Source organism: Passer domesticus, chromosome 2 (genome assembly GCF_036417665.1).
Source record: "Passer domesticus isolate bPasDom1 chromosome 2, bPasDom1.hap1, whole genome shotgun sequence".
NCBI lineage: Eukaryota > Metazoa > Chordata > Aves > Passeriformes > Passeridae > Passer > Passer domesticus.
The window spans coordinates 5,493,497-5,512,158 of NC_087475.1; the positions used below are offsets into that span (position 1 = coordinate 5,493,497).

The 18,662-nt window shown below is 47.9% G+C and overlaps 2 protein-coding genes across 8 annotated transcripts in view; one reads left to right on the forward strand and one right to left on the reverse strand.

Moving 5' to 3' along the window:
* Positions 1-18,662, forward strand: part of PDE9A (phosphodiesterase 9A) — a 51,501-nt gene that overhangs the window by 14,113 nt on the left and 18,726 nt on the right. Inside the window, exons 2-7 of one of the 7 annotated variants that reach the window (XM_064406736.1) lie at positions 459-529; positions 2,374-2,451; positions 3,331-3,374; positions 9,949-10,003; positions 10,843-10,913; positions 15,182-15,266. In XM_064406736.1, coding sequence (XP_064262806.1) covers positions 459-529; positions 2,374-2,451; positions 3,331-3,374; positions 9,949-10,003; positions 10,843-10,913; positions 15,182-15,266 — 404 coding nt within the window. Of the gene's footprint in view, positions 1-458; positions 530-2,373; positions 2,452-3,330; positions 3,375-8,236; positions 8,367-8,508; positions 8,685-9,473; positions 9,776-9,948; positions 10,004-10,842; positions 10,914-15,181; positions 15,267-18,662 lie in introns of those variants that run through there. The other 6 variants (XM_064406737.1, XM_064406740.1, XM_064406745.1 and 3 more) reach the window with 6 other exon arrangements.
* The window catches only part of WDR4 (WD repeat domain 4), a 66,057-nt gene continuing 55,588 nt past the window's right edge, over positions 8,194-18,662 (reverse strand). Inside the window, exon 12 of the mRNA XM_064406769.1 lies at positions 8,194-8,501. Within this exon, the coding sequence (XP_064262839.1) occupies positions 8,385-8,501 (117 nt within the window). The 3' untranslated portion in view covers positions 8,194-8,384. The remainder of the gene's footprint in view (positions 8,502-18,662) is intronic.

The following is an 18,662-nucleotide window of genomic DNA, read 5'->3' on the forward strand; positions in this document are numbered from 1 at the left end:
GGAATTTCGGCACGAGCTCTGCTCACTTTCAACCTAGTACAAGCCGGTGTGGTCCAAAAAGCAGTGCCCTTTTATACCATCCCATGTCCTGCTCAAATCTGGGCAGTTTTCTTCCTAAATCCAGGCTCTTACACTCTTTAATTTACAGTTGTTATCATCCCACAGCAGCACTTCATTTTGAGGAACCCCCTGCTCTCAGCTCACACACATTACTGCTCCACATCTGAACAGCACTTGGGTCTCCAGAGATTGCTTGCTTTATCAACAAAGACACAGGTATTACACAGGAGCAGAGAAATATTCCAGCTCACAAATCAAATCAGATAATTGAAGTCACAGACTGTGCCTTAAAATTAGCCCAGTGCATGCCTGAACAGGATTCATATCTCTGTGGGAACTAACCATCTTTTCTCTCATTCTTTATTTTTTTTTCCCTTTGCTGCTGTTTCCTTTGGAAGGTGATCTTCAGTAAATACTGCAATTCCAAAGATATTATGGACCTTTGCTGCATTGCAACAGGCTTACCGAGGTAGGTCTGTCATTTGTGACATTCATTTCACTTTTGTTTCCTTCCTTTGGGAACAATTTAAAGACAGGCCCCAAATGATTTATTTAGCTGCTATTCAGGCTTGCCTCTCGTTCCAGTCTGCTGGAAGAAGAAACTGGGGCAATCAAGAGCTGGAAAGTGTGGAAGCAGGGAATTGAGCCACGGTGTTGGCTGCACATGAGGAACAGAGTGGAATAGAGTAGAACAGAGGAGAAATAATCTAAAATAAAAGCAAGTGAAGAAGCCCAGCCCTGAGTGCACACAGGTTGGGCACACCTAGCACTTATATCTCAGCACTACATTTTTGCCCATATTGAGTGAAATGCAGGCATATGTTTAGAACCTGGTTTTTAGGGGAAAAAATGGGGCTAATAAGAAGTATTACCATAAGGTAATAAGCTTTCTCTTTAGGTGTTTTAAAATCTAATCCCAGGTATGGGATAGTCAGCTGAGCCATTTCATAGAGCATAAATATTTCCAAATCCATTGCCCAGGCCATGTATTTCCTAATTTATGTTGTCTCAAAAAGTCCCTGTATCCCCCCTGCTGTAATTTTCAATTTGGGGAAAATCCACATAGGATTTGTCCCCTTCAACCTCAAGAGCAGCATCCAGCTGAAACCTCAGTGCTGAGAGGGGTCCAGGCTCAGGGGAGGGTGTGTGGGAAAGGCTGGGATGTGGTGGAGGGTGGCACGGTGTAACATCCATCCATCTATCCATCCATCCACCATCCATCCATGATCCATCCATCCATCCATCCATCCATCCATCCATCCATCCATCCATCCATCCATCCATCCATCATCCATCCACCTCTGCAGCACCTCCGGGCAGTGGAGCAGGGGAGGGAAGCCCCTCAATCATCTCCAGAGCCCTTCATCACCCCGAGAAGGGAAATCTGCTGCCTGCATAAGGCCCTTGAGCAGGACAGGCTGCAGGCAACAAGGCAAAGTCTTTATCTCTGTGCACACAACTTTACAGTACAGGAAAAGTGCAGGAGAAAAATAAGCCAGTCTTTCAATCATGGTTTTATTGCATGACTCCAGCTCTGGGGATTGAAAGATAAAATTGAATTTGCATAAGCTGCTGGACTGAATTAATGCCCTTTGCTGTTTGTTCTATTTCCTCCCATTTGACATTAGAGAGGTTAATAACTCTCCTTTTCCTATGATGTCAAAGACTTCCACTCCATCACCCAGGAAACTTTGTTCAGCAGTTTTAATCATTCACAGTCAGGGTGTTCACTGCATATTTGGCATTTTATTTTCATCAGAAGATTTTCAAAGGAAAATTGCATTACAACCAGGATCCTGGAGCCAAAGTAAACCTCCAAGATTTACATCTGAGCCTATGAGATCACCCTTAGCACAGTAATTAAAAAAAAAAAAGACGCCACATTCAGCAAGATATTTATTTTGTTTGTTTTGGTAAATGAGTAACTAAATAATTTCAAGACATTCATAGCACCAAAAGTCATTCATATGGTATGAGTCAATACATAGCTGCTGAGTCAATGTATCACAAAATATAGCATTTTAACCGAAAATATTATTCAGTGAGTCAAAAGAATAAATTAATTAGCAGGGAGCAAGGTCTTCTCTGAGATTAAAAATTATCACACTTCACATTTTACATGGGTGAAGCATTGAGCCTACCCTGCCCTGGGCTTTGACTCTTTCTGCTCTGAGGTAACAGAGGTGCCAGGCCAGGAGCAAGGAGAAAAGATGCATCTGCAGGAGGGAAAATGGCTCTGCATCACATGCAGCAGCACAGAATTCCAGCTGGCATTTCTAGGTCAAATAACCCTCTTTGGAACTTGCTTTTCAGGAACACGACCATCTCCCTTCTGACAGCAGACAACTGCATGGTGTCCATTGATCCCACGATGCCTGCAAACACAGAGAGGTGAGCCCTGCTGCCACCTGCTCCTCCAGAACAGGCTCAGGCCCCGGGGAAGGGAGGGGGTTTTCCTGCAGAAAACTCCTTTTGTGTGCAGTGGGAGGTGAGCAGAGGGAGGGGCATGGCAGAAGAAATGAGTGCTGGCCTGTAGCACCTGTGCTGGTTGGGAAGATTTTTACTTGTTAAAGCAGGAGTAATTGTCCGAGAGAAAAAAAAATACTTTTAGGTGTTTAATGTAGAACATGTGTTCCCATCCCTCCCTGTTTGCTGTCAAAGCTCTGTTGTTCCCCCACTCCTGACTGCTCTGCTAAGGCACAACCAGCAGATTATTTGAAAAGCAAACTCAAAGCCTGTGATGAGTGATGAGTTTAGGTCTCTTCATTGCTGGCTTTGGCCCATATTTCATGATGATTTTTCACTGCCATTGCTTTTATTGATCCTGTGTGGTGCAGACCCAGCAGCTGGGAGGGAGCTCCTGCACAGGACAGTGCCCAAACACAGAGCAAAAAGAGGTTGTGACTGCCCCATCCCTGGAAGTGTCCAAGGCCAGGCTGGACAGGGCTCTGAGCAGCCTGGGGTGCTGGAAGGTGTCCCTGCCCATGGCAAGGGGCTGGAACTGAGTGATTTTTAAAGTCCTTTCCAACCCAAACCATTCTACGGTTCTATGATTCTGTTTCTAAATCAGAGAATCTAATAATTCTAAATTCTCTGTAAATCAGAGGGTTGTGTGTTCAGAAAAAGTGCCCATTACTTATTCAAACTCACAGGTTTTAAGAGGTCTTGGAATATCTTCAGATACTTCTTTGTACTCCTCAGGGAGCATGGATGTGAAATACAAGCTGCATTTTGAGTGTTGCTAACATCAACCCTCTGTGGCTCTTCCAGGTCTCCATACAAAGTGATACCAGTTATGACTGAGCAGCTCTCAGGTAAAATTACCCTTTTGAACTGAATCTGCTGAAGCTGAATTAAGTAAAGCTGAATTTGCAAACATTTGCATGTGGAAATTATGTGGCCATCAGGCAAAAACCTGAAGATGTCATGGTTGTAGCTGCAGCAGAATAAAAAGTGTTTGATCACAGTGTTCTGCAGGAAAGCTTTAAAAATGTGCCTGAATTTCAATGAATTTGAGGATCAGGTGAGTGGCTGAGTCCAGGGAACTTTCCCAGTGCCTTGCCTGGTCTGACTCAGCACTCCTGATGCCCTGGGGAAAGCCTTGCATGGAGCAGTGGGGGTTTTTCAGGCAAGAAAAATGAAAGCCTGTCCTTCAGTATTTTGTTAAACCTGCCCATTCCTCTGCTGGAAAGTTGAGCACAACATTTGAGCCTCATGTTATTCCAAATGGCTGAGGAGAGAACATAATTTCTGTTGTGGGCATGGCAGCTCCAAGTGTGATAAATATTTAAATTCACCTGACAAGATTAAAGAGGACCTGGGTGAAAGAACACATCTGGAGCACATTCCCCAGCCCAGGCAGGGCTGGAGTGCCACTCCTCCACTTCTCTTTGCTGTCAGGATCATGCTCTCAGACACTGGAGCAGAACTTTGGCTTGGGGCAATTCCTGTGAGCATCTGGCTCGTGGTTTCTCTCATCTGTGCAGCTGCAGAGTCTCCTGCCACTCTGGAGCCACAGGGAGAGGCTGGCAGGGCTGCAGCAGCAGAGGAGACATCAGCTGGGGACACTCCTTGGAGCAGTCAAGTGGGAAGATAGGAGAGACAAAGGGCAAGAGGTTGTGATTGTCCTGGAAACTCAGAACAGGAGTGAGACAGGAAGCCTGGGGCTGGAAAAAGTGGTGTGCAGGAGCAGGTGAGTTTGTTGGGAGAGGAGAGATGGTGTTTGGGTGGTCCCACCTCATCTTCTGGCTTGGGGTCCTGAAAAATGGATGGAAACAGAATGTCTGACAGCACTGTGTCTTCCAGAAGGGACTGAGGCTATTCTCTGAGGCATCTGCCTTGGCAGAAACATCTGGAAAGGAGGATGTGGGGAGGACAGAGAGGCAACAGCTGGGAGATTGTGCAGGGAGCAAAGGTGAGCAGAGAGCAGAGAGAGCACAGAGGGTAGGGAACAGGGAAGAACCTACCCACAGTGAGATTTGTAACAAGCCATAAACAAATCCCATGGCAGTGATTGCCAGGAGGAGGTTGTCACAGCCAAGGGACACGTGTGACTGCGAAGGGGAAGAATCTGTCTGCCAAACTGTTTCCTTATTGTGACAAACCCTGCTGCAGCAGCATCACTCTCCTGGTCTGGGAGCACAGTTTGCATTATCACACCAGAAAAGGTGGGGTGGAGCACGTGGCTCTGTGTCCCAGCTCCTGTGAGTAACCAGTCTCCAACTGCCCCATGGCAGGGAAATGGGGCCAGCATGGCTCCAGCAGGGAATGCCACTGAGTTAGACCAGCTGACAAGCTGATTGAGGGGTTTTCTAGAAAATATACTCCTTTTTGAATGTATTTTTTTTATTCCCCTAACATGAAGCTAACAGTATATTTTTATAGGACCGTGGATGACTTTTCACACTCTCCCAAGGCCCTCATTTTTCATCTCCAGCTGACAGCACATGGCTCTGCTTTGTGCAGAGCACAGCTCACTGTGTCAGCAAGATCTCTCTTCACTCCCTGCATTTCATAAAACAAGGATTTCCAAAGATCTGAGCTGAAAAGGGCAAGAAAAATTCTGGCCATAGATTGTCAAAACATAAGACAGAGTCTGCTATGGAAAGAGGAAGAAAGTTGAGCTGAGTGTGATGGAACTAATGTTCCTTGGTATCTTTTTCTCTTTCACATGGCTTGTCATTAATCTTAAGCACTCCTGACATTTTGCTGACAGTAGGAAGAATAAACAGAGTGGGAAATTGTTCCTTTTCATTAAAAGAAAAAAAAACCAAACCAAACTCTGTTCTGTTCTTCACTTCTCACACAACTCTGCCTGCATCATTCTGCTTCCCAAAGCAGCTCATCCAAATAGGTGCCAAAAAGGGGGTCACCCCAATTTTCACAGTGGTGGGAGGTAATGCATCTCTTTCAGCAGTCTCCCAGGCAGCTGCAGGAGAATGACACAGGGAACAGAGGCTGTGAAAGGTGGGACTGGGAAATATAATCATTCAGGAGGAAAAACATAAGCAGTGGCTGCTATCCAGCAGAGGAGATATCCACCGGAGCCCTGCTAAGAGACAGTTCTTCATTTCCTGGCCACAGTCAGGGGAGAGGGTTGGAAATAAATAAAAATTATTATTCCAGAGAGTGCTGGATGCAGCAGCCATCAATGTGTCAGAGGTCAGCTGTCTGCAAGTGTTAGGATTAGGGTGAAGGTTAGGGTCAGGGTCAGGGTCAGGATCAGGATCAGGGTCAGGGTCAGGGTCAGGGTCAGGGTTAGAGGAGGCCTGAGCTGGCTGGCTCTGAGCCTGTGAGGCTGCTGGATCACACTCTGTCCCTCCCCCTCCTCCTGGACCAGAAGACACATGGCTATCCATGCAGAGCATCAAAAACCCCTCTGGCAAATCCTTTTCTCTGTGGTATTTTAATTTCCCATGGAGTGAGCATCCTCTCCCTCCTACCAGCAGAATGGCTCTGGTCTGTGTCCTCCTGGTGAAACTGGCTCACAACTCACAAATTGATGGCTGTGTTGTTGCTCTAATTAGTAGGATTCAGGCACTTATAGATTTGACAGGGGTGACAATTAAATGAACAAACCCTATTAGCAGCACCCTCTTGAGGGATAAAATTGAAATCTGTTTTATTTCTGATAGTGCAGAGAAAGGAGCTGTTGTGGAGTCAAAAGTGAGCCTGACTCACTGTGGTCCTGACAGGACAGGAAAACATTCTCAGGGACTTTTCTACTGCTCCAAAGTTAGGGCAGCAAAGCCCAGCAGTGGCTGCACTGGACATCTGCAGGGATGATTTTTCCCCTGGATGATTCAATACCTGAGGTCTTGTGTGGTTTGGTATGGTAAAACAACAGAAGCTTGTCACGGTGTGTACATCTTCTTATTCTGGCATCTCTCTCTTCTCCTTTTGGAGTCTTGTTCCTGCTCTCAGCTCAGGCAAGACTGAGGAGGCAGAGACTGGGAGAGAAAAATCCTCCTCCCACTGCTGCTCCTTACTGCATCCCACATGGATGCGTGCATTGGGATGAGGCCAGCTCCTTTGGGATTGCTCACCTGATGGGGAATTTGCATGCAACAGCCCAAATTAACCTGAGCTGTGAATTACATGGGTCTGGGGCTCCATGTGACAGATTCATGGATGTGGGCTTGAGCTTGAAATTCACCCCTTCCCGAGGCTTTTGTCCACCTGGCTGCTTGTGGGGTTTTTTTAATTACTCTGACTGCCCTGATCCAAGCAAACCACAGAAAGTGAAATGCAGACAGAAGCCTGAGCCAGAGGCAGAAGCATTTGTGAGAAACAGGGCAGGAATTCACCAGCCTGATGCTGGCAAGGAAAGGGAGATGCCCATGCCCTGCCAGCCTTGCTTGGCCCAAGCAGAAAAGCCAGGGGGAAGCCAAGCCACCCCCACAGCCCCAGGGACTCCTTGCTCACAGCCTGTTGAGGCTGGCAGGGTGGCAGAGGCTGGCAGGGTGGCAGAGGCTGGCAGGGTGCAAAGGGAGCCACGAGAGTGGGAGGATGGAGGTGGCTCCCTGGCCGTGATCCCAGAGGGTGAGAGGGTAGAGGAAGAGGTACTGCTGAGCAGGGTGGTGCGAGGCAGAGGGTGCCTGCCAGTGGCTAATAAACCATCTGTGCCAGGGCAGCTCGGCTGAGCGTGCCCCTGGTGCCAGCCTGGCAGGGAAGGTGGGCTCTCCCTGCCAGCCTCCCACCCGGCCACGGCGGGGATCACGGGAAAAAAGGCTGTGCCATATTCCCCCTCACCTGCTTTCTTCCCAGAACCTGCTGGAGACGAGGCAGACCAGCTCCTTTCTCCACGGTGTCCTGGCCAAGCTGCCTGCTGAGCTTGGCAGAGGCCACAGGGCAAAGAGCAGGAGTGGCTGTGCCCGCAGCCAGCGGGGCACTGAGCCCTGGGCAGCCTGGGGAAGCCTGAGCTGGCCTGGCCCTGCCCAGCATTAACCATTGCAGCATCTTCTGGGGGCTTCTAATTGTCCTCTGTCAGCTGCAAAACACCTGACTTGCTGAGCACCTGCGTTTGTAAATATTGCTCATTTGCAGTGCTGGCAGGAGGGGAGAAGAAAGGGGTTTTTTTTGGGGGATGCTGCAACAGGACCCTGAGCAAAGCACCCAGAGCTGCTGCCAGTGCTGCTTGCAGCAGGATTTCCTTTTCAGAGAGGGAATTGCAGCAAAACAAAGGAAGCAATCCGAGGTAAAAGGTATCTGTGTGAACCTGGGGCTTCAGCCCTGCCCAGAGGTATTAAAAAAAAAAAAAAAAAAGCTGAGGGTAATGAAGGGAGCAAAAGCACACTTAGCCCTCCTATTTTACAAAGGAGGGGACAAACAAGACTAAATTATGTCAGAGCAATGTCTCATTTTCTTCAGAACCCGGGGTTACCAGAGGTCTTCTCCTCAGAAAGGAGCAGGGCAGAGAAATGGATCTTTGTCTCTTTAAGATGAGGCGAACTGCCACTCTTAGTCATATATCTTTACTGCACCCTAGGGTTATAAAAACATACATCTTCATTTTGAAAGTCTTTTATTACATCCATAAACATCAGATTGCAGCTGACTGTTCCCTGGATGGGAATTTCTTAGTACTCCAAGTGAGTTTTGACAGGGGGAGGGAGTGAAAGTAAGATTGTTGGGTTTTTGGTTTTTTTTTTTACTGGAACAGTGTTTATAGGGAACTTGTCAGTCTCTGGCACGCTCCAGCCACTGTCAGAGGGCTGAGCAGCATCGAAGAGAGAGGACACGGGTTTCTCTGCTTTCTCTGCTTGTTTTCCCTGTTGGACTCTGTGCCATCCCAGGTGCTGCCCACGGTAAGTTTTGCTCCTCTCTTAAATAGGACGCGGCGTTTGCTTTTGTTTCAGCGCTCGGTTTTTGTGAGAAAACTGGAAAATGGGTCTCTGTGAGAAGAACCAATCTGTTTTCTCTGCTAGCCACTCTGCTGGGAGCTGGGGTGGAAAAAAAAGGAGAAAAAAGAGGGAATTAGATCTGAGACTTTCAGAGCACAGAATGCTTGCTCCAGTTTTGAGACATGGGGGAACAGGCAAATTATTTGGACCGGTGATGTGAATGCTCTTGGCAAGTACTGCTGACGTCTCTAATACCCGAGGAATTGCAAATCCTTTCAACAGGTACAGGAGCTATTATTTAGAAATAAATGGTAAATGCTGGGCTGTATTTCTGTCTGATGTGTTTTGCCTGGGTGATTGCACTTGTGAGTGTTGTGTTCCCTCGGGGAAGGACAAGAAGTATCTGCAGAAATGCCATGGGGTGTTTCTGTGTGGGGTATAAATAGGTGTTCTGTAATCTGCAGTGTGTTTGTGAGTGCACTCAATGCTTCCTTTCCTTGAGCATATCCCCAGTGCAGGAGTCACTGCAGCACTTTGGGGCAGTTTGCATTAGCTGGTGGGGGAAAGAGGGAACAATCCCAAAACAAGATCTCAGGGCTCAGCAAAGGTGATTTGTGCTTCCCCCTTCTGTGTGGACATACTAAAATATTGCTGTCATACTTCTTCCTTCCTAAAGTGTGCTGTCCCTTGAAATCTAGGGTCCTGTTTTGAGGGATTGTTTGCTTTTCCTTGTGTTGGGAATTGCAATCCTGTAATTATCTTGGGAAGAGGCTGGGGCTTCATCAGGCTGACTTTCCTGAGCCAGCAGAAGATCCTGAGAGCCCACGAGGGCTCCCAGTGTGGCCACTGCCTGCAGGAATTCAGGGAACAATGGGATCTTGACAGGATCCCTGTGGCAGCTCCGTCCAAGCTGTGTTCTCAAGGGAAAAGGGGCTGGGAAACTTGTGCCCTGCTGTGTCCATCCCACAAACCAGGAAGGGCAGACCTCATTCTGCAGGGACAGCACTTTGTCATCTCGTGTTTGCCTGGAGCTTATGCAAGGCAGCACAATCCTTAGGCATTTGCACCAGAAAAAAAAAAAAAAATTTGGTCTCCAGGATAAAACTGAAAGGCAGGCTGGGTTATATTTAGTGTTCATGAGCCGTGGTGTTCGTGGGCACTCTGTCACAGAGTGCTGGTGGTGTAGAGACACCAGCTGTGAGCAGGATCTTCCAGAAGCCAGGTGGGATTCTGGGTGTCCCACCCAAGGTCTGTGAAAGGGACTCTTCCCCAGAAAGTGCTGCCTTAAAACAAGCCACCTCTCAGAGACCCAGCCTCCCAAAAATAAAAATTCTGGGAAACCCTGGCTGTAATCTGCAGGAAGAGGAAGGCAGGTGAGACAAGGGGTCATTCCCAAACCCTGTCACTCTTCAAAGGACCAAAACAATTTTTTGGCCTCACCATCAGAGCTGGAAGCCTGGAGACACCACTCTGCAGAAGGGCTGACTGTGTCTTCTTTCCTTTGTTTTTTTTTTCCTATCATGTCTTTCTTCTGTTTTTTTTTCAGAGAAAGAAGAATTGTTCCAGAATTTATTGGGACAGATTGCTGAGCAGTTCTCGAGGTAAGAAACTGAACATCATTATTAATTTAAAATGCTATTTCTTTTATCAGCCTGAAGTGAAATTTTCACAGGAGGCAGAGGGGCATTTAAGACATCTTTCAAATCCCACTCTGCCTGCCAAATTTAGGTCTGGGACACATTATTTCCTGCTGACAGCAATACAGTAGCTCAAACCAAAAGCAATTTCAGTGATTATCTTTGATCTAAAAAGGAGATCAAGTAGTAAATGCTCCTTCCCTCTTAGGAAGCAAAAGAAATGCTTCTTCAATGAGCAGTCAAATGATCAGATTTGTTTCATTTTTCCCTTTATCACCCAAAAATGTCTCTCCTCAGAGAGGATTTCTCAACATCTGTGTAGCTGCTTATTTAATCCCAGCTGGTTTCAATAAGACAGATCAGTCCCACCACAGCCCAGCAAATCAGCAGCGTAACTCGGCAGGAGGGGAGGAGGTTTCAGAGTGTGCAGACACCAAGACGCTGCTCTTGGACAATTATGAATTACCGATTCAACAATTATCAATTTAACTTTGCTTCCCTGGGGGGCTACAGTAGCAAGTCACTGCTGAGAGAGGGGGAGATGAAGTGTTGTAGAGCCACGGGATATTGCCAGGGCCATAAAAAAAAATCTCCTGTTAATTTTTCTGAAAATTAAACCCACGTGTCTTTTCTGCCCCAATGTTAGCATCTCCATGGAAAATTAGCTTTTCCTTATGACAAATGTGGGCTGGGCAGATCAATCTTAGAGACACAAATATGGCATTTCTAGCAGAAGTTCTTAGCACCTAAGGTAGCTAGAGCATTAAATGTATGACATTAATACATGAGGGTTTTCTTTCCAGGGTTTTTAAAATCAATGAACTGAAAACGGAAGTAGCTAATCACTTGGCAATGCTGGAGAAAAAGGTTGAATGTGAGTGTCCCTTTATTCCTATCACAGTGGGAACTGGTGCCTTGTGACCTCTGACCTGTCCTGCTCCTCCACTTTCTCTAATCCCTTGTAATTTGGCCAGCTCTGAGCCCCAAAGGCCACAGGTCAGCCCATGGGGATGGTGGGAGCCTGTGGTGGCACTGGTGTGGGGACCAGGGTGGGCTGGCTGGTGCTGCCAGCACCCAGAGCTCCTCCTGCCCTCCCTGTGAGGGGCTGCTGGGCCCTCCACTGAGCTGTGGGGCCACGTCCTGCTGTTCCCATGCCCCTGTGGCAGAGGGTCTCCACCACCCACCTCCCCATCTCCACCTCCCATCCCCTGGCCAGCCCTCCGGTGTCCCCGTGGCCCAGGTGTCTGTCACCTCCTGCCCCCAGCAGTGACCTCCCCATCCCTCTGCCCTCCCTGATGCTCTAACTCTGGGGAAGCTGATCCCACCCTCCCTGGGGCTGTCTGGTCTGTAATTCCAGGGGTAACACCCTCCTTCTGCTGTCAGTCCCATCCCCACAGAATTCCAGAATCCCTGGGTTGGAAGAGACCTTCAAGACCATCGAGTCCAACCCAGCCCCAAGAGCTCAACTGAGCCCTGGCCCCCAGTGCCACATCCAGGCTTTGTTAAACACCCCCAGGGATGGGGACTGCACCACCTCCCCAGGCAGCCATTCCAGAGCTTTATCTCCCTTTCTGGAATAAACTTTTTCCTAATGTCCAACCTCTATTTCCCTTGGCACAGCTTGAGACTGTGACCTCTCATTCTGCAGACAGAGCCCAGCCCCAGCTGAGCACAGGCACCTTTCAGGAGCTGTGCAGGGTGAGGAGGGCACCCCTGAGTCTCCTTTTCTCCAGGCTGAGCACCCCCAGCTCCCTCAGTCATTCCTTGCACTGTAACACGACCATATTGTTACAGTGCAACAGCCAAATTCAATTCACCCCGTCAATGAGCTCCTTTCCTGGCTTTTGGGGTTGTTTTGTTTCCCCTTGTGCAGCCTCTGAGTTGTTTCAGTACATTAGGCAGAACATAGGTCCCAGAGAGGCAGGGAAGGGGCGTGAATAAGGTGCTGCCATCCAATTTTGACTTCAAACCCCACATCCTTGAGGATGTTCAGCATTGAAGTCAGGAGCAGGGAGAGCCTTTCCCAGCACTACAGCTGCAGAAAGAACTTTCCCACTAGGGCTGGCTGGGAAAAAAAAAAAAAAAAAAAAAAGAGTTTCTGGTTCCTGAAACTTCCCCTGACCAGAAGCTACCTTGACCCTGCAGCTGCTCAGAGAGACTGATCCCTTTGTCAGCAGAGAGAGGAAGAAATGTCCTCATTTGCAGAGCAGCTGCAGGGAAGCCTCTCCCTGTGGCCACCCCAGCCTCAGGCTCCTGGTGCTGAGGATGTCCATGGAGGGGGCAACCTGCAGCTTACCCACCCCCAGAAAGGAACCCAGCTATGAATTCCTCCTTGTCTGTTTGGCTGCTGCTTCTCCCAAGGCTCTGCTGGTTTATTCTTTGACTCCCCCCCAAAAAAAGAGAAAAGAAAAATGAGCTCAGTCACTCTGCATTTTCAGTGAAACTTCTGACCAGCTCCACTGCTCAGGGCTAAATGCCATGGATTAGAGCAAACGAGGTAAGCTGTGGGTCTTTGTCTCCCCTTGGCAGCCCAAGAAAGCAACGATCCCAGCCAGCTAGGGGCTGCTTTTGGGATCCCTGGCACACACTCTGCCTCTCAACACTGGCAGCTCATGGCCCAGGAGGGAGGTAACCAAGGCATTCATGCCATTCCTGGCAGGAAAAAACTGAGCACCTGCCCACTGCAGCACTTTAGTGCTGGTTTAGGGAAGGCAGCATGCCCAGAGCTGCTGGGCCATGCAGCTGGACTGAATTCCCTGCTCCCCAAAGGAGGGTTCTCTCCCTCAGTGGGTCCCACTGCTGATGGAACCAGCAGCTGATGGAGCAGTCTGTGGGAAGGAGCTCCCTGGGCTGCCTGTCTGCTCCCAGTCAGACTTCCAGAGTTTGCAACAGAGCCCAGTCTGCAGCATTCTGAAATAATTCCCCGGGCTGTCATGTTTAAGAAGCAAAACCGTGGGAGAGAGGGAGTGTCCAACCTCCCTGCTTGAGCTGGGCTCCCAGAGGTTGCTCTGAGAGCCATGTTTCACTGCTGGATTCAGCCCAAGGATTTCTTTAGACAGCACAGGGTCTTTTCAGAAGGTATTTCTCTCTGCAGAATAATGTAACAGACCCTTAATCAGTGCACATGACATGGCCATTTATCATTTGCAAGCCAAATGTGGAAAGAATTGTGTTTTTATTTTGCCTTTTCCCCTGCCTCCTTCAGAGATCCCTTTTCCACCACTTTCACATGTGCTCTCCAGGATTTCTTGCCCAGAGGGGACGTGTGTGTGGGGATAAGTGCTCATGACAGCACTACATCTGCACCTCACAAGAAGTGTTCTCAGCTTCCTTCCCATTTGTGTTTTCAGGGAGCCAAATCTTTGAGCTGATTTTTAAATCCCAGCTAAAGCTTGTCAGTTCCCCTTGGAAAATGAGCCCATGCAGAGCAAGCACTGGGAATGCTTTGTCCAGTGGCTTGACTTACTCTGCACAGCAGCCCACACAAGAATAAAGAAGCTGGCAAAAAATCCTTTGCAATTTGTAATCACTTCGTATCTACCTTAAGAAAATAATTATGTAAATTCTCTGCTCCCCCAGAGAGATTTGGGATGAAAACCAAAGAGATGCAGCATGAAAAAATGCTCAGGGCTGCCATTTTGCACCAGAACTCCTCTTCTCCCTGCAGTTGCCTGCCCCACTTCCCTGTCACTGATAACTCTGCTTGGCTCCCTCTGCTTCAGACAGGCACTGGCCACCAATTAGACAACTTGGCAAATGGAATTTCTCCCAGGTGAATGCATCAGTGTGGTACAGAGCAGCACAGGGCCTGCAGGTCAGCTAAAGCTGACTATCTGCAGTTGAACAAAGCACCCAAAAAAAGTGCGGGGAGGTATCCAGAACGAAGATATCCAATGAGCAGGACAGCAGCTTGCTGTCACCCAAAGAAATTGCCTGTAACAATGACAGACGAAAAAACATAATTGTCTAAATGGGATTTTTAAGAGAGCATCCCTGTAAACAAACATAAACTAAGCCCCTTTCCCTTTCCTCTCCTAATATATGGCATTCTGGGCTTAGTTCAGACACATCTCTTTCCCTTTTCCCAGTCCCAGCTGCAATCTTTGTTGTTACTCTCATAAAGGTAAACAAAACCGAGGTCTCTGCTTATCTCCAGAGCTGTGCCCTTCAAGGCAGGGTTTTATCACTTGCTCTCCAGATAAGTGTGATCCAGACTGCGATTTTCGAAGAAAGTTGCTGAATACTGATTTTCCTCCATGCAAACAACGAGTTCAGTAAACAAATGAGCTGTGAAATGATTGCATGTGAATGACATGGAGTTATAAATGGTGCTGTGTCCTTGATCACACTGACAGTTCAACGAGGGGGAGAGAAAAGGGACAATTATTCTCACACTCTCACTGCGTTGGGCTCTCTCAGCTACGGGGAATAAAGTGCCCTGCTGCATAAAAAAGCAATCAAACTTTTTGCCTCATGGCTCTCACAATTGCATGCAGAAGGGAAATATAGGATTTTCTGTGCTGCATGTGGAAATAAGCTTTGATTACAGAATTGATCGGCAAAATGAAGTGACAGGATTTCAATAGTTTAAAAAAAAAATCTATCATTAGAGGCGAATTTTCAACCTTTTTTCTCTCCCTCCTGCATTCTCGCTTTCTTTTTTCTGTGTCCAGCAATGCCTCTCCGAGCTCCTTAATGCTCTGCATGAACTTCTGTATTAAAACCTTTTATCTTAATGGGAATTCTAATCCTACCGGGCGTGTTTGCATAGCCCTGCTTATCATCCCATCACGGGAGGGGGGCTTTTTCCTGCTCAGGATTTCCTCTGATTCCTGCTCTGCAGCCGAGGGGTGAAGGCACCAGAAGAGCCGCCTGCTGCTGGGGAGAAGCCGAGCTGTTATAGCCACTGAGTGAATGAAGGCTGTTATCTGCATTGGCAGCAGAGAATTCCTGTGGCTTTCCAAGATCCCGACTCGCTTTGGCAGCACCTGCACGTGGGAGAACCCAGGCAGGCTGTGGAGCTGCTGCCTCCTCGCCGGATAACCCCACTGGCAGAGCTCCCTGAAGTTTTGCACCATTGTGAAACGAGGCCCTGCGACTCCTTGCCATGGTAACACCCCTGTTGTTTGCCTTTGTTGACAGTGGAAGGCCTGAAAGTGGTGGAGATTGAGAAATGCAAGCGTGACATTAAAAAGATGAGGGAGGAAATGGCAGCGAGAAGCAGCAGGTAAGTTCTGCTTGGCACCCCAACCACAGGAGCGTCTGGTTTCAAACCCTAATGCAACATTTCCACAGAATTATCTCCTGGGCTTAGAAGTAAAAGAGCAAGGAAACCAATAACCATCAAGGACAGGGGCTTTTATTTACCATTTGAAGATTTATAGCCGTTCACCAGTTAAATTAGCTTGGGCCATGGGAATAGAGAAGAAGGTCTTGGGAGTTATTTGTCACCATACAGAATGGGAATTCTTCATCCAGATTTACTGGGAGAGAGAGAGAATGGGAAAAGAACTTCGGCACATTGCAGCTTTTGGTTGGGAACCAAAGTTAGCCCTCGAATCAGCTCCAATATATTCTGGGAAATTACCAAATAAATATGTAGCAGCTCCTCTAATTATGATCTCATGCTATTATAAATCATCCGTTTCAAATTCAACGAGAAATTGGGAATTTACATTCTAATGCAAGGGCTCATTGTGATGGTTTTGCTGTAATTAAAACAGCAGCAGAAAAAATTGCATTTCCTACGGTGCGTGGTCTCAGCTGGAAAATGCCCCCTGTGTCACTGAAGTGCCCCACTAGGACAAACAAATCATCACTGTGAGATTGGGAATACTCCTGGGAAGGTTGCTGGAGAGGAATATACCCTGCTGCTCAAAATGTGGGTGAAGGGGATTTTTCTCAGCAAATGTAACTATGCTGTCTTGACAGTCTCGGGGTCAAATTGCCTGACCCTTAATCAAAACTGTTTCCTACTGAGGGCAGTGGGAGATATGCTAAAAGATTCAGGCTTTATAATCACTCATTTTTATAAATATTGCCATCCAGATATGTCAGGAGGCACAATGATAACTCCTTCCCATGAAGTCCAAGACCAAATTCAGCTGTCATATTAGCATAAATGCAGAATAACATTATTAACCTCAGATGTGTGCCTCAGATTTATCCTAGCAGGGTGGAATGCAGTCTGTCCTGTGACTTGCATAATTTCTTTTTGGGGTGTGTGGAGAAATCTCATTAGAAAAATCCAAGCCCAGGTTGGCAGCAAATGCAAGAGCATGTGTGCTGATTTGTGCTGGGTGTGATGTGAGAAACGTGTGTGCCCATGTGTCTTTGCCTCAGCTGTGGTAGGGAGCTGGCAGAGCTGAACAGTGATGCACAGTGATGATGATGAACAGTGATGCACAGGTGGACAGGGAATTAGGTCCAAAAAAAGAAGTTATGGCAAGTTCACGTTCACTCAGTCACCACCACACCACATCAGGAAGTACGAGACTGTCCCAGCAGCCATGACTAATTCCCATCCCGGATCCTGTCACCTTCCAATCTATATTTTGTGGTCTAAACAACGAGCTGTTAACAAGAAAAGCTGGAATGGGGGGTGTTCCATCTGCTCAGTGCAGCCAGCTCCAGCTGGGGTGTCACCTTCACCGAGGGCTCGTGGTGAGATGTGACAGGCTCCTGCAGCCAGAGACCAGCAGGGGTGTGAGGCTGGAAAGCTGTGCTAAAGATGGGAGTGGGCTCAGCTGGGCACAGACACCCACCCTGGCTTGCTCTGAGCTCACACTCACAGCTGCTGTCTCTGGAGCAGGAGCAGGGCTCGCTCTGCTCAGCATCACTTTGGTGCTGTGTCCACATGGCTCTGTCACAGCTTCTCTTGGTTACCCTGAGCTGCATCTCCCTCATCCCAGCTGCTGAAAGCTCCTCCTGCTCATGCAGAATTCTGCACCCTGTGGGTGTGGGAGCCAAAGCAGCAGCTAGATGTGGATACAAGACTGAGGAGATGATGCTCCTTGGTGGCTCCCATCAGGAGCTGCTGAGGAATGAGCTGAGGTTCCTTATTCCCAAGCCACCAGAGCCCCACAGCAGCGGGGTCACCAGCCTGTGGTGACCCCAGCCTAGGGTTGCTTGACCCCAGGGTGGCTGAGCAAACCCTCTCCAGCTGGCATGAGATGTGTGTGGGAACTGAGGCATCCCAGGGAAGTGGAAATGTTATTTGCTCTCATTTGGACCTGTCATCCCTTGTGCAGTGTCATTTGCTAGATAATGCATTGTGGTTGCAATTAGGGATCCCATCTAAATTTAATTAATGTACATAAATATTTGTGAGTGCCTGTATTCCTTGAAAAAGATCACGGTGTGCACAGCTGTATGGGTGTTTACCTTTTCTTATGTTTGCTGTTACATTACCAAATGAGAGAGTAAGGCTGGGCAGCCAGGTTTATAAAAGCAGAGTGGATTGTGCATCTCTCTGTTCAGAAAAGCAAAGCAGCTCCATTTGCATCCTCCTCAAATTGCTTTTTTTTTTTTTTGCTTGTCTGCTTTCTGCACTCACCACTGGCAGATGCTAATAGCATTATGGTGTCATTTAAAATCATGATCATTTGCTGATCCAGTTTTGCATTTGTGAAGGTCTGATGCATCCTGGCTCTGGTGTGTTCCCCAGTGTGCTGGGACGAAGGCTTCAATATCCTTCTACAGCTGGGAATTAGAGATAGCTGGCTGACCCTCAGCTGACCCTGGCAGTCAGCTCCAATTAGGGCAAGGAATGCCCCAATCTCACTATTTTTATCCTACTAATACCCCACACAGTGGAGTTTTGAGGAAACGGCTTTAGAAATGATTAAGACAGCTTTTCATCAAGTGAGAATCTCCTTAAACAGGGCAGGAAAAAGCAGCTGGTTGAAGTCAGCTGACCACCATGAGCTGTGAAGTGACATAACTTTCACAGGGTTCAGACACTGCCACCAGAAATGACAGCAGACATCAATGTTAAGAGGAGAAAAGAGACCTGGATTAATTCCCAACAGAGAAGAGAATCACTCAAAAGAGACACAATGCAAAAATATAAGAATCAAAAATGCAAAAACCAAGTTAATGGAATGCTTTGCTTGGCTTCTTTGGGGAGGTTTATTTTTGCTTCCTTTGGCAGGGGGCTTGAAAACTGAGAGAGGATAATCCAAATGTTAGGACTCCAGGGATAAATCCCTGGAAGTGCTCAAGACCAGACTGGATGGGGCCCTGAGCAACCTGACCTAGTGAGCAGCACTCCTGCCCACGGATGATTTTTAAGTTCTCTTCCAACCCAAACCATTTCATGACTCTATAAATGCAAAATGCAGGAAGATCAGCCTCACACAAGAATTAATAAAGTCCATGTAAACAACTAGCTGGGAAAAGCCCTGCAAGGCCATGGAGTCCAAGCTGTGCCTGATCCCCACCTCGTCCCTGGCCCAGAGCTCTGAGTGCCACGTCCAGGCTTTCCTTGGACACCTCCAGGGATGGGGACTCCAAACCTCCCTGGGCAGCCCCTGACAATGCTTGACCACCTTTTCAATGAAGGAATTCTCCCTGATGTCCAGCCTGTCCCTCCCCTGGCACAGTTTGAGGCCATTTGGGAGAA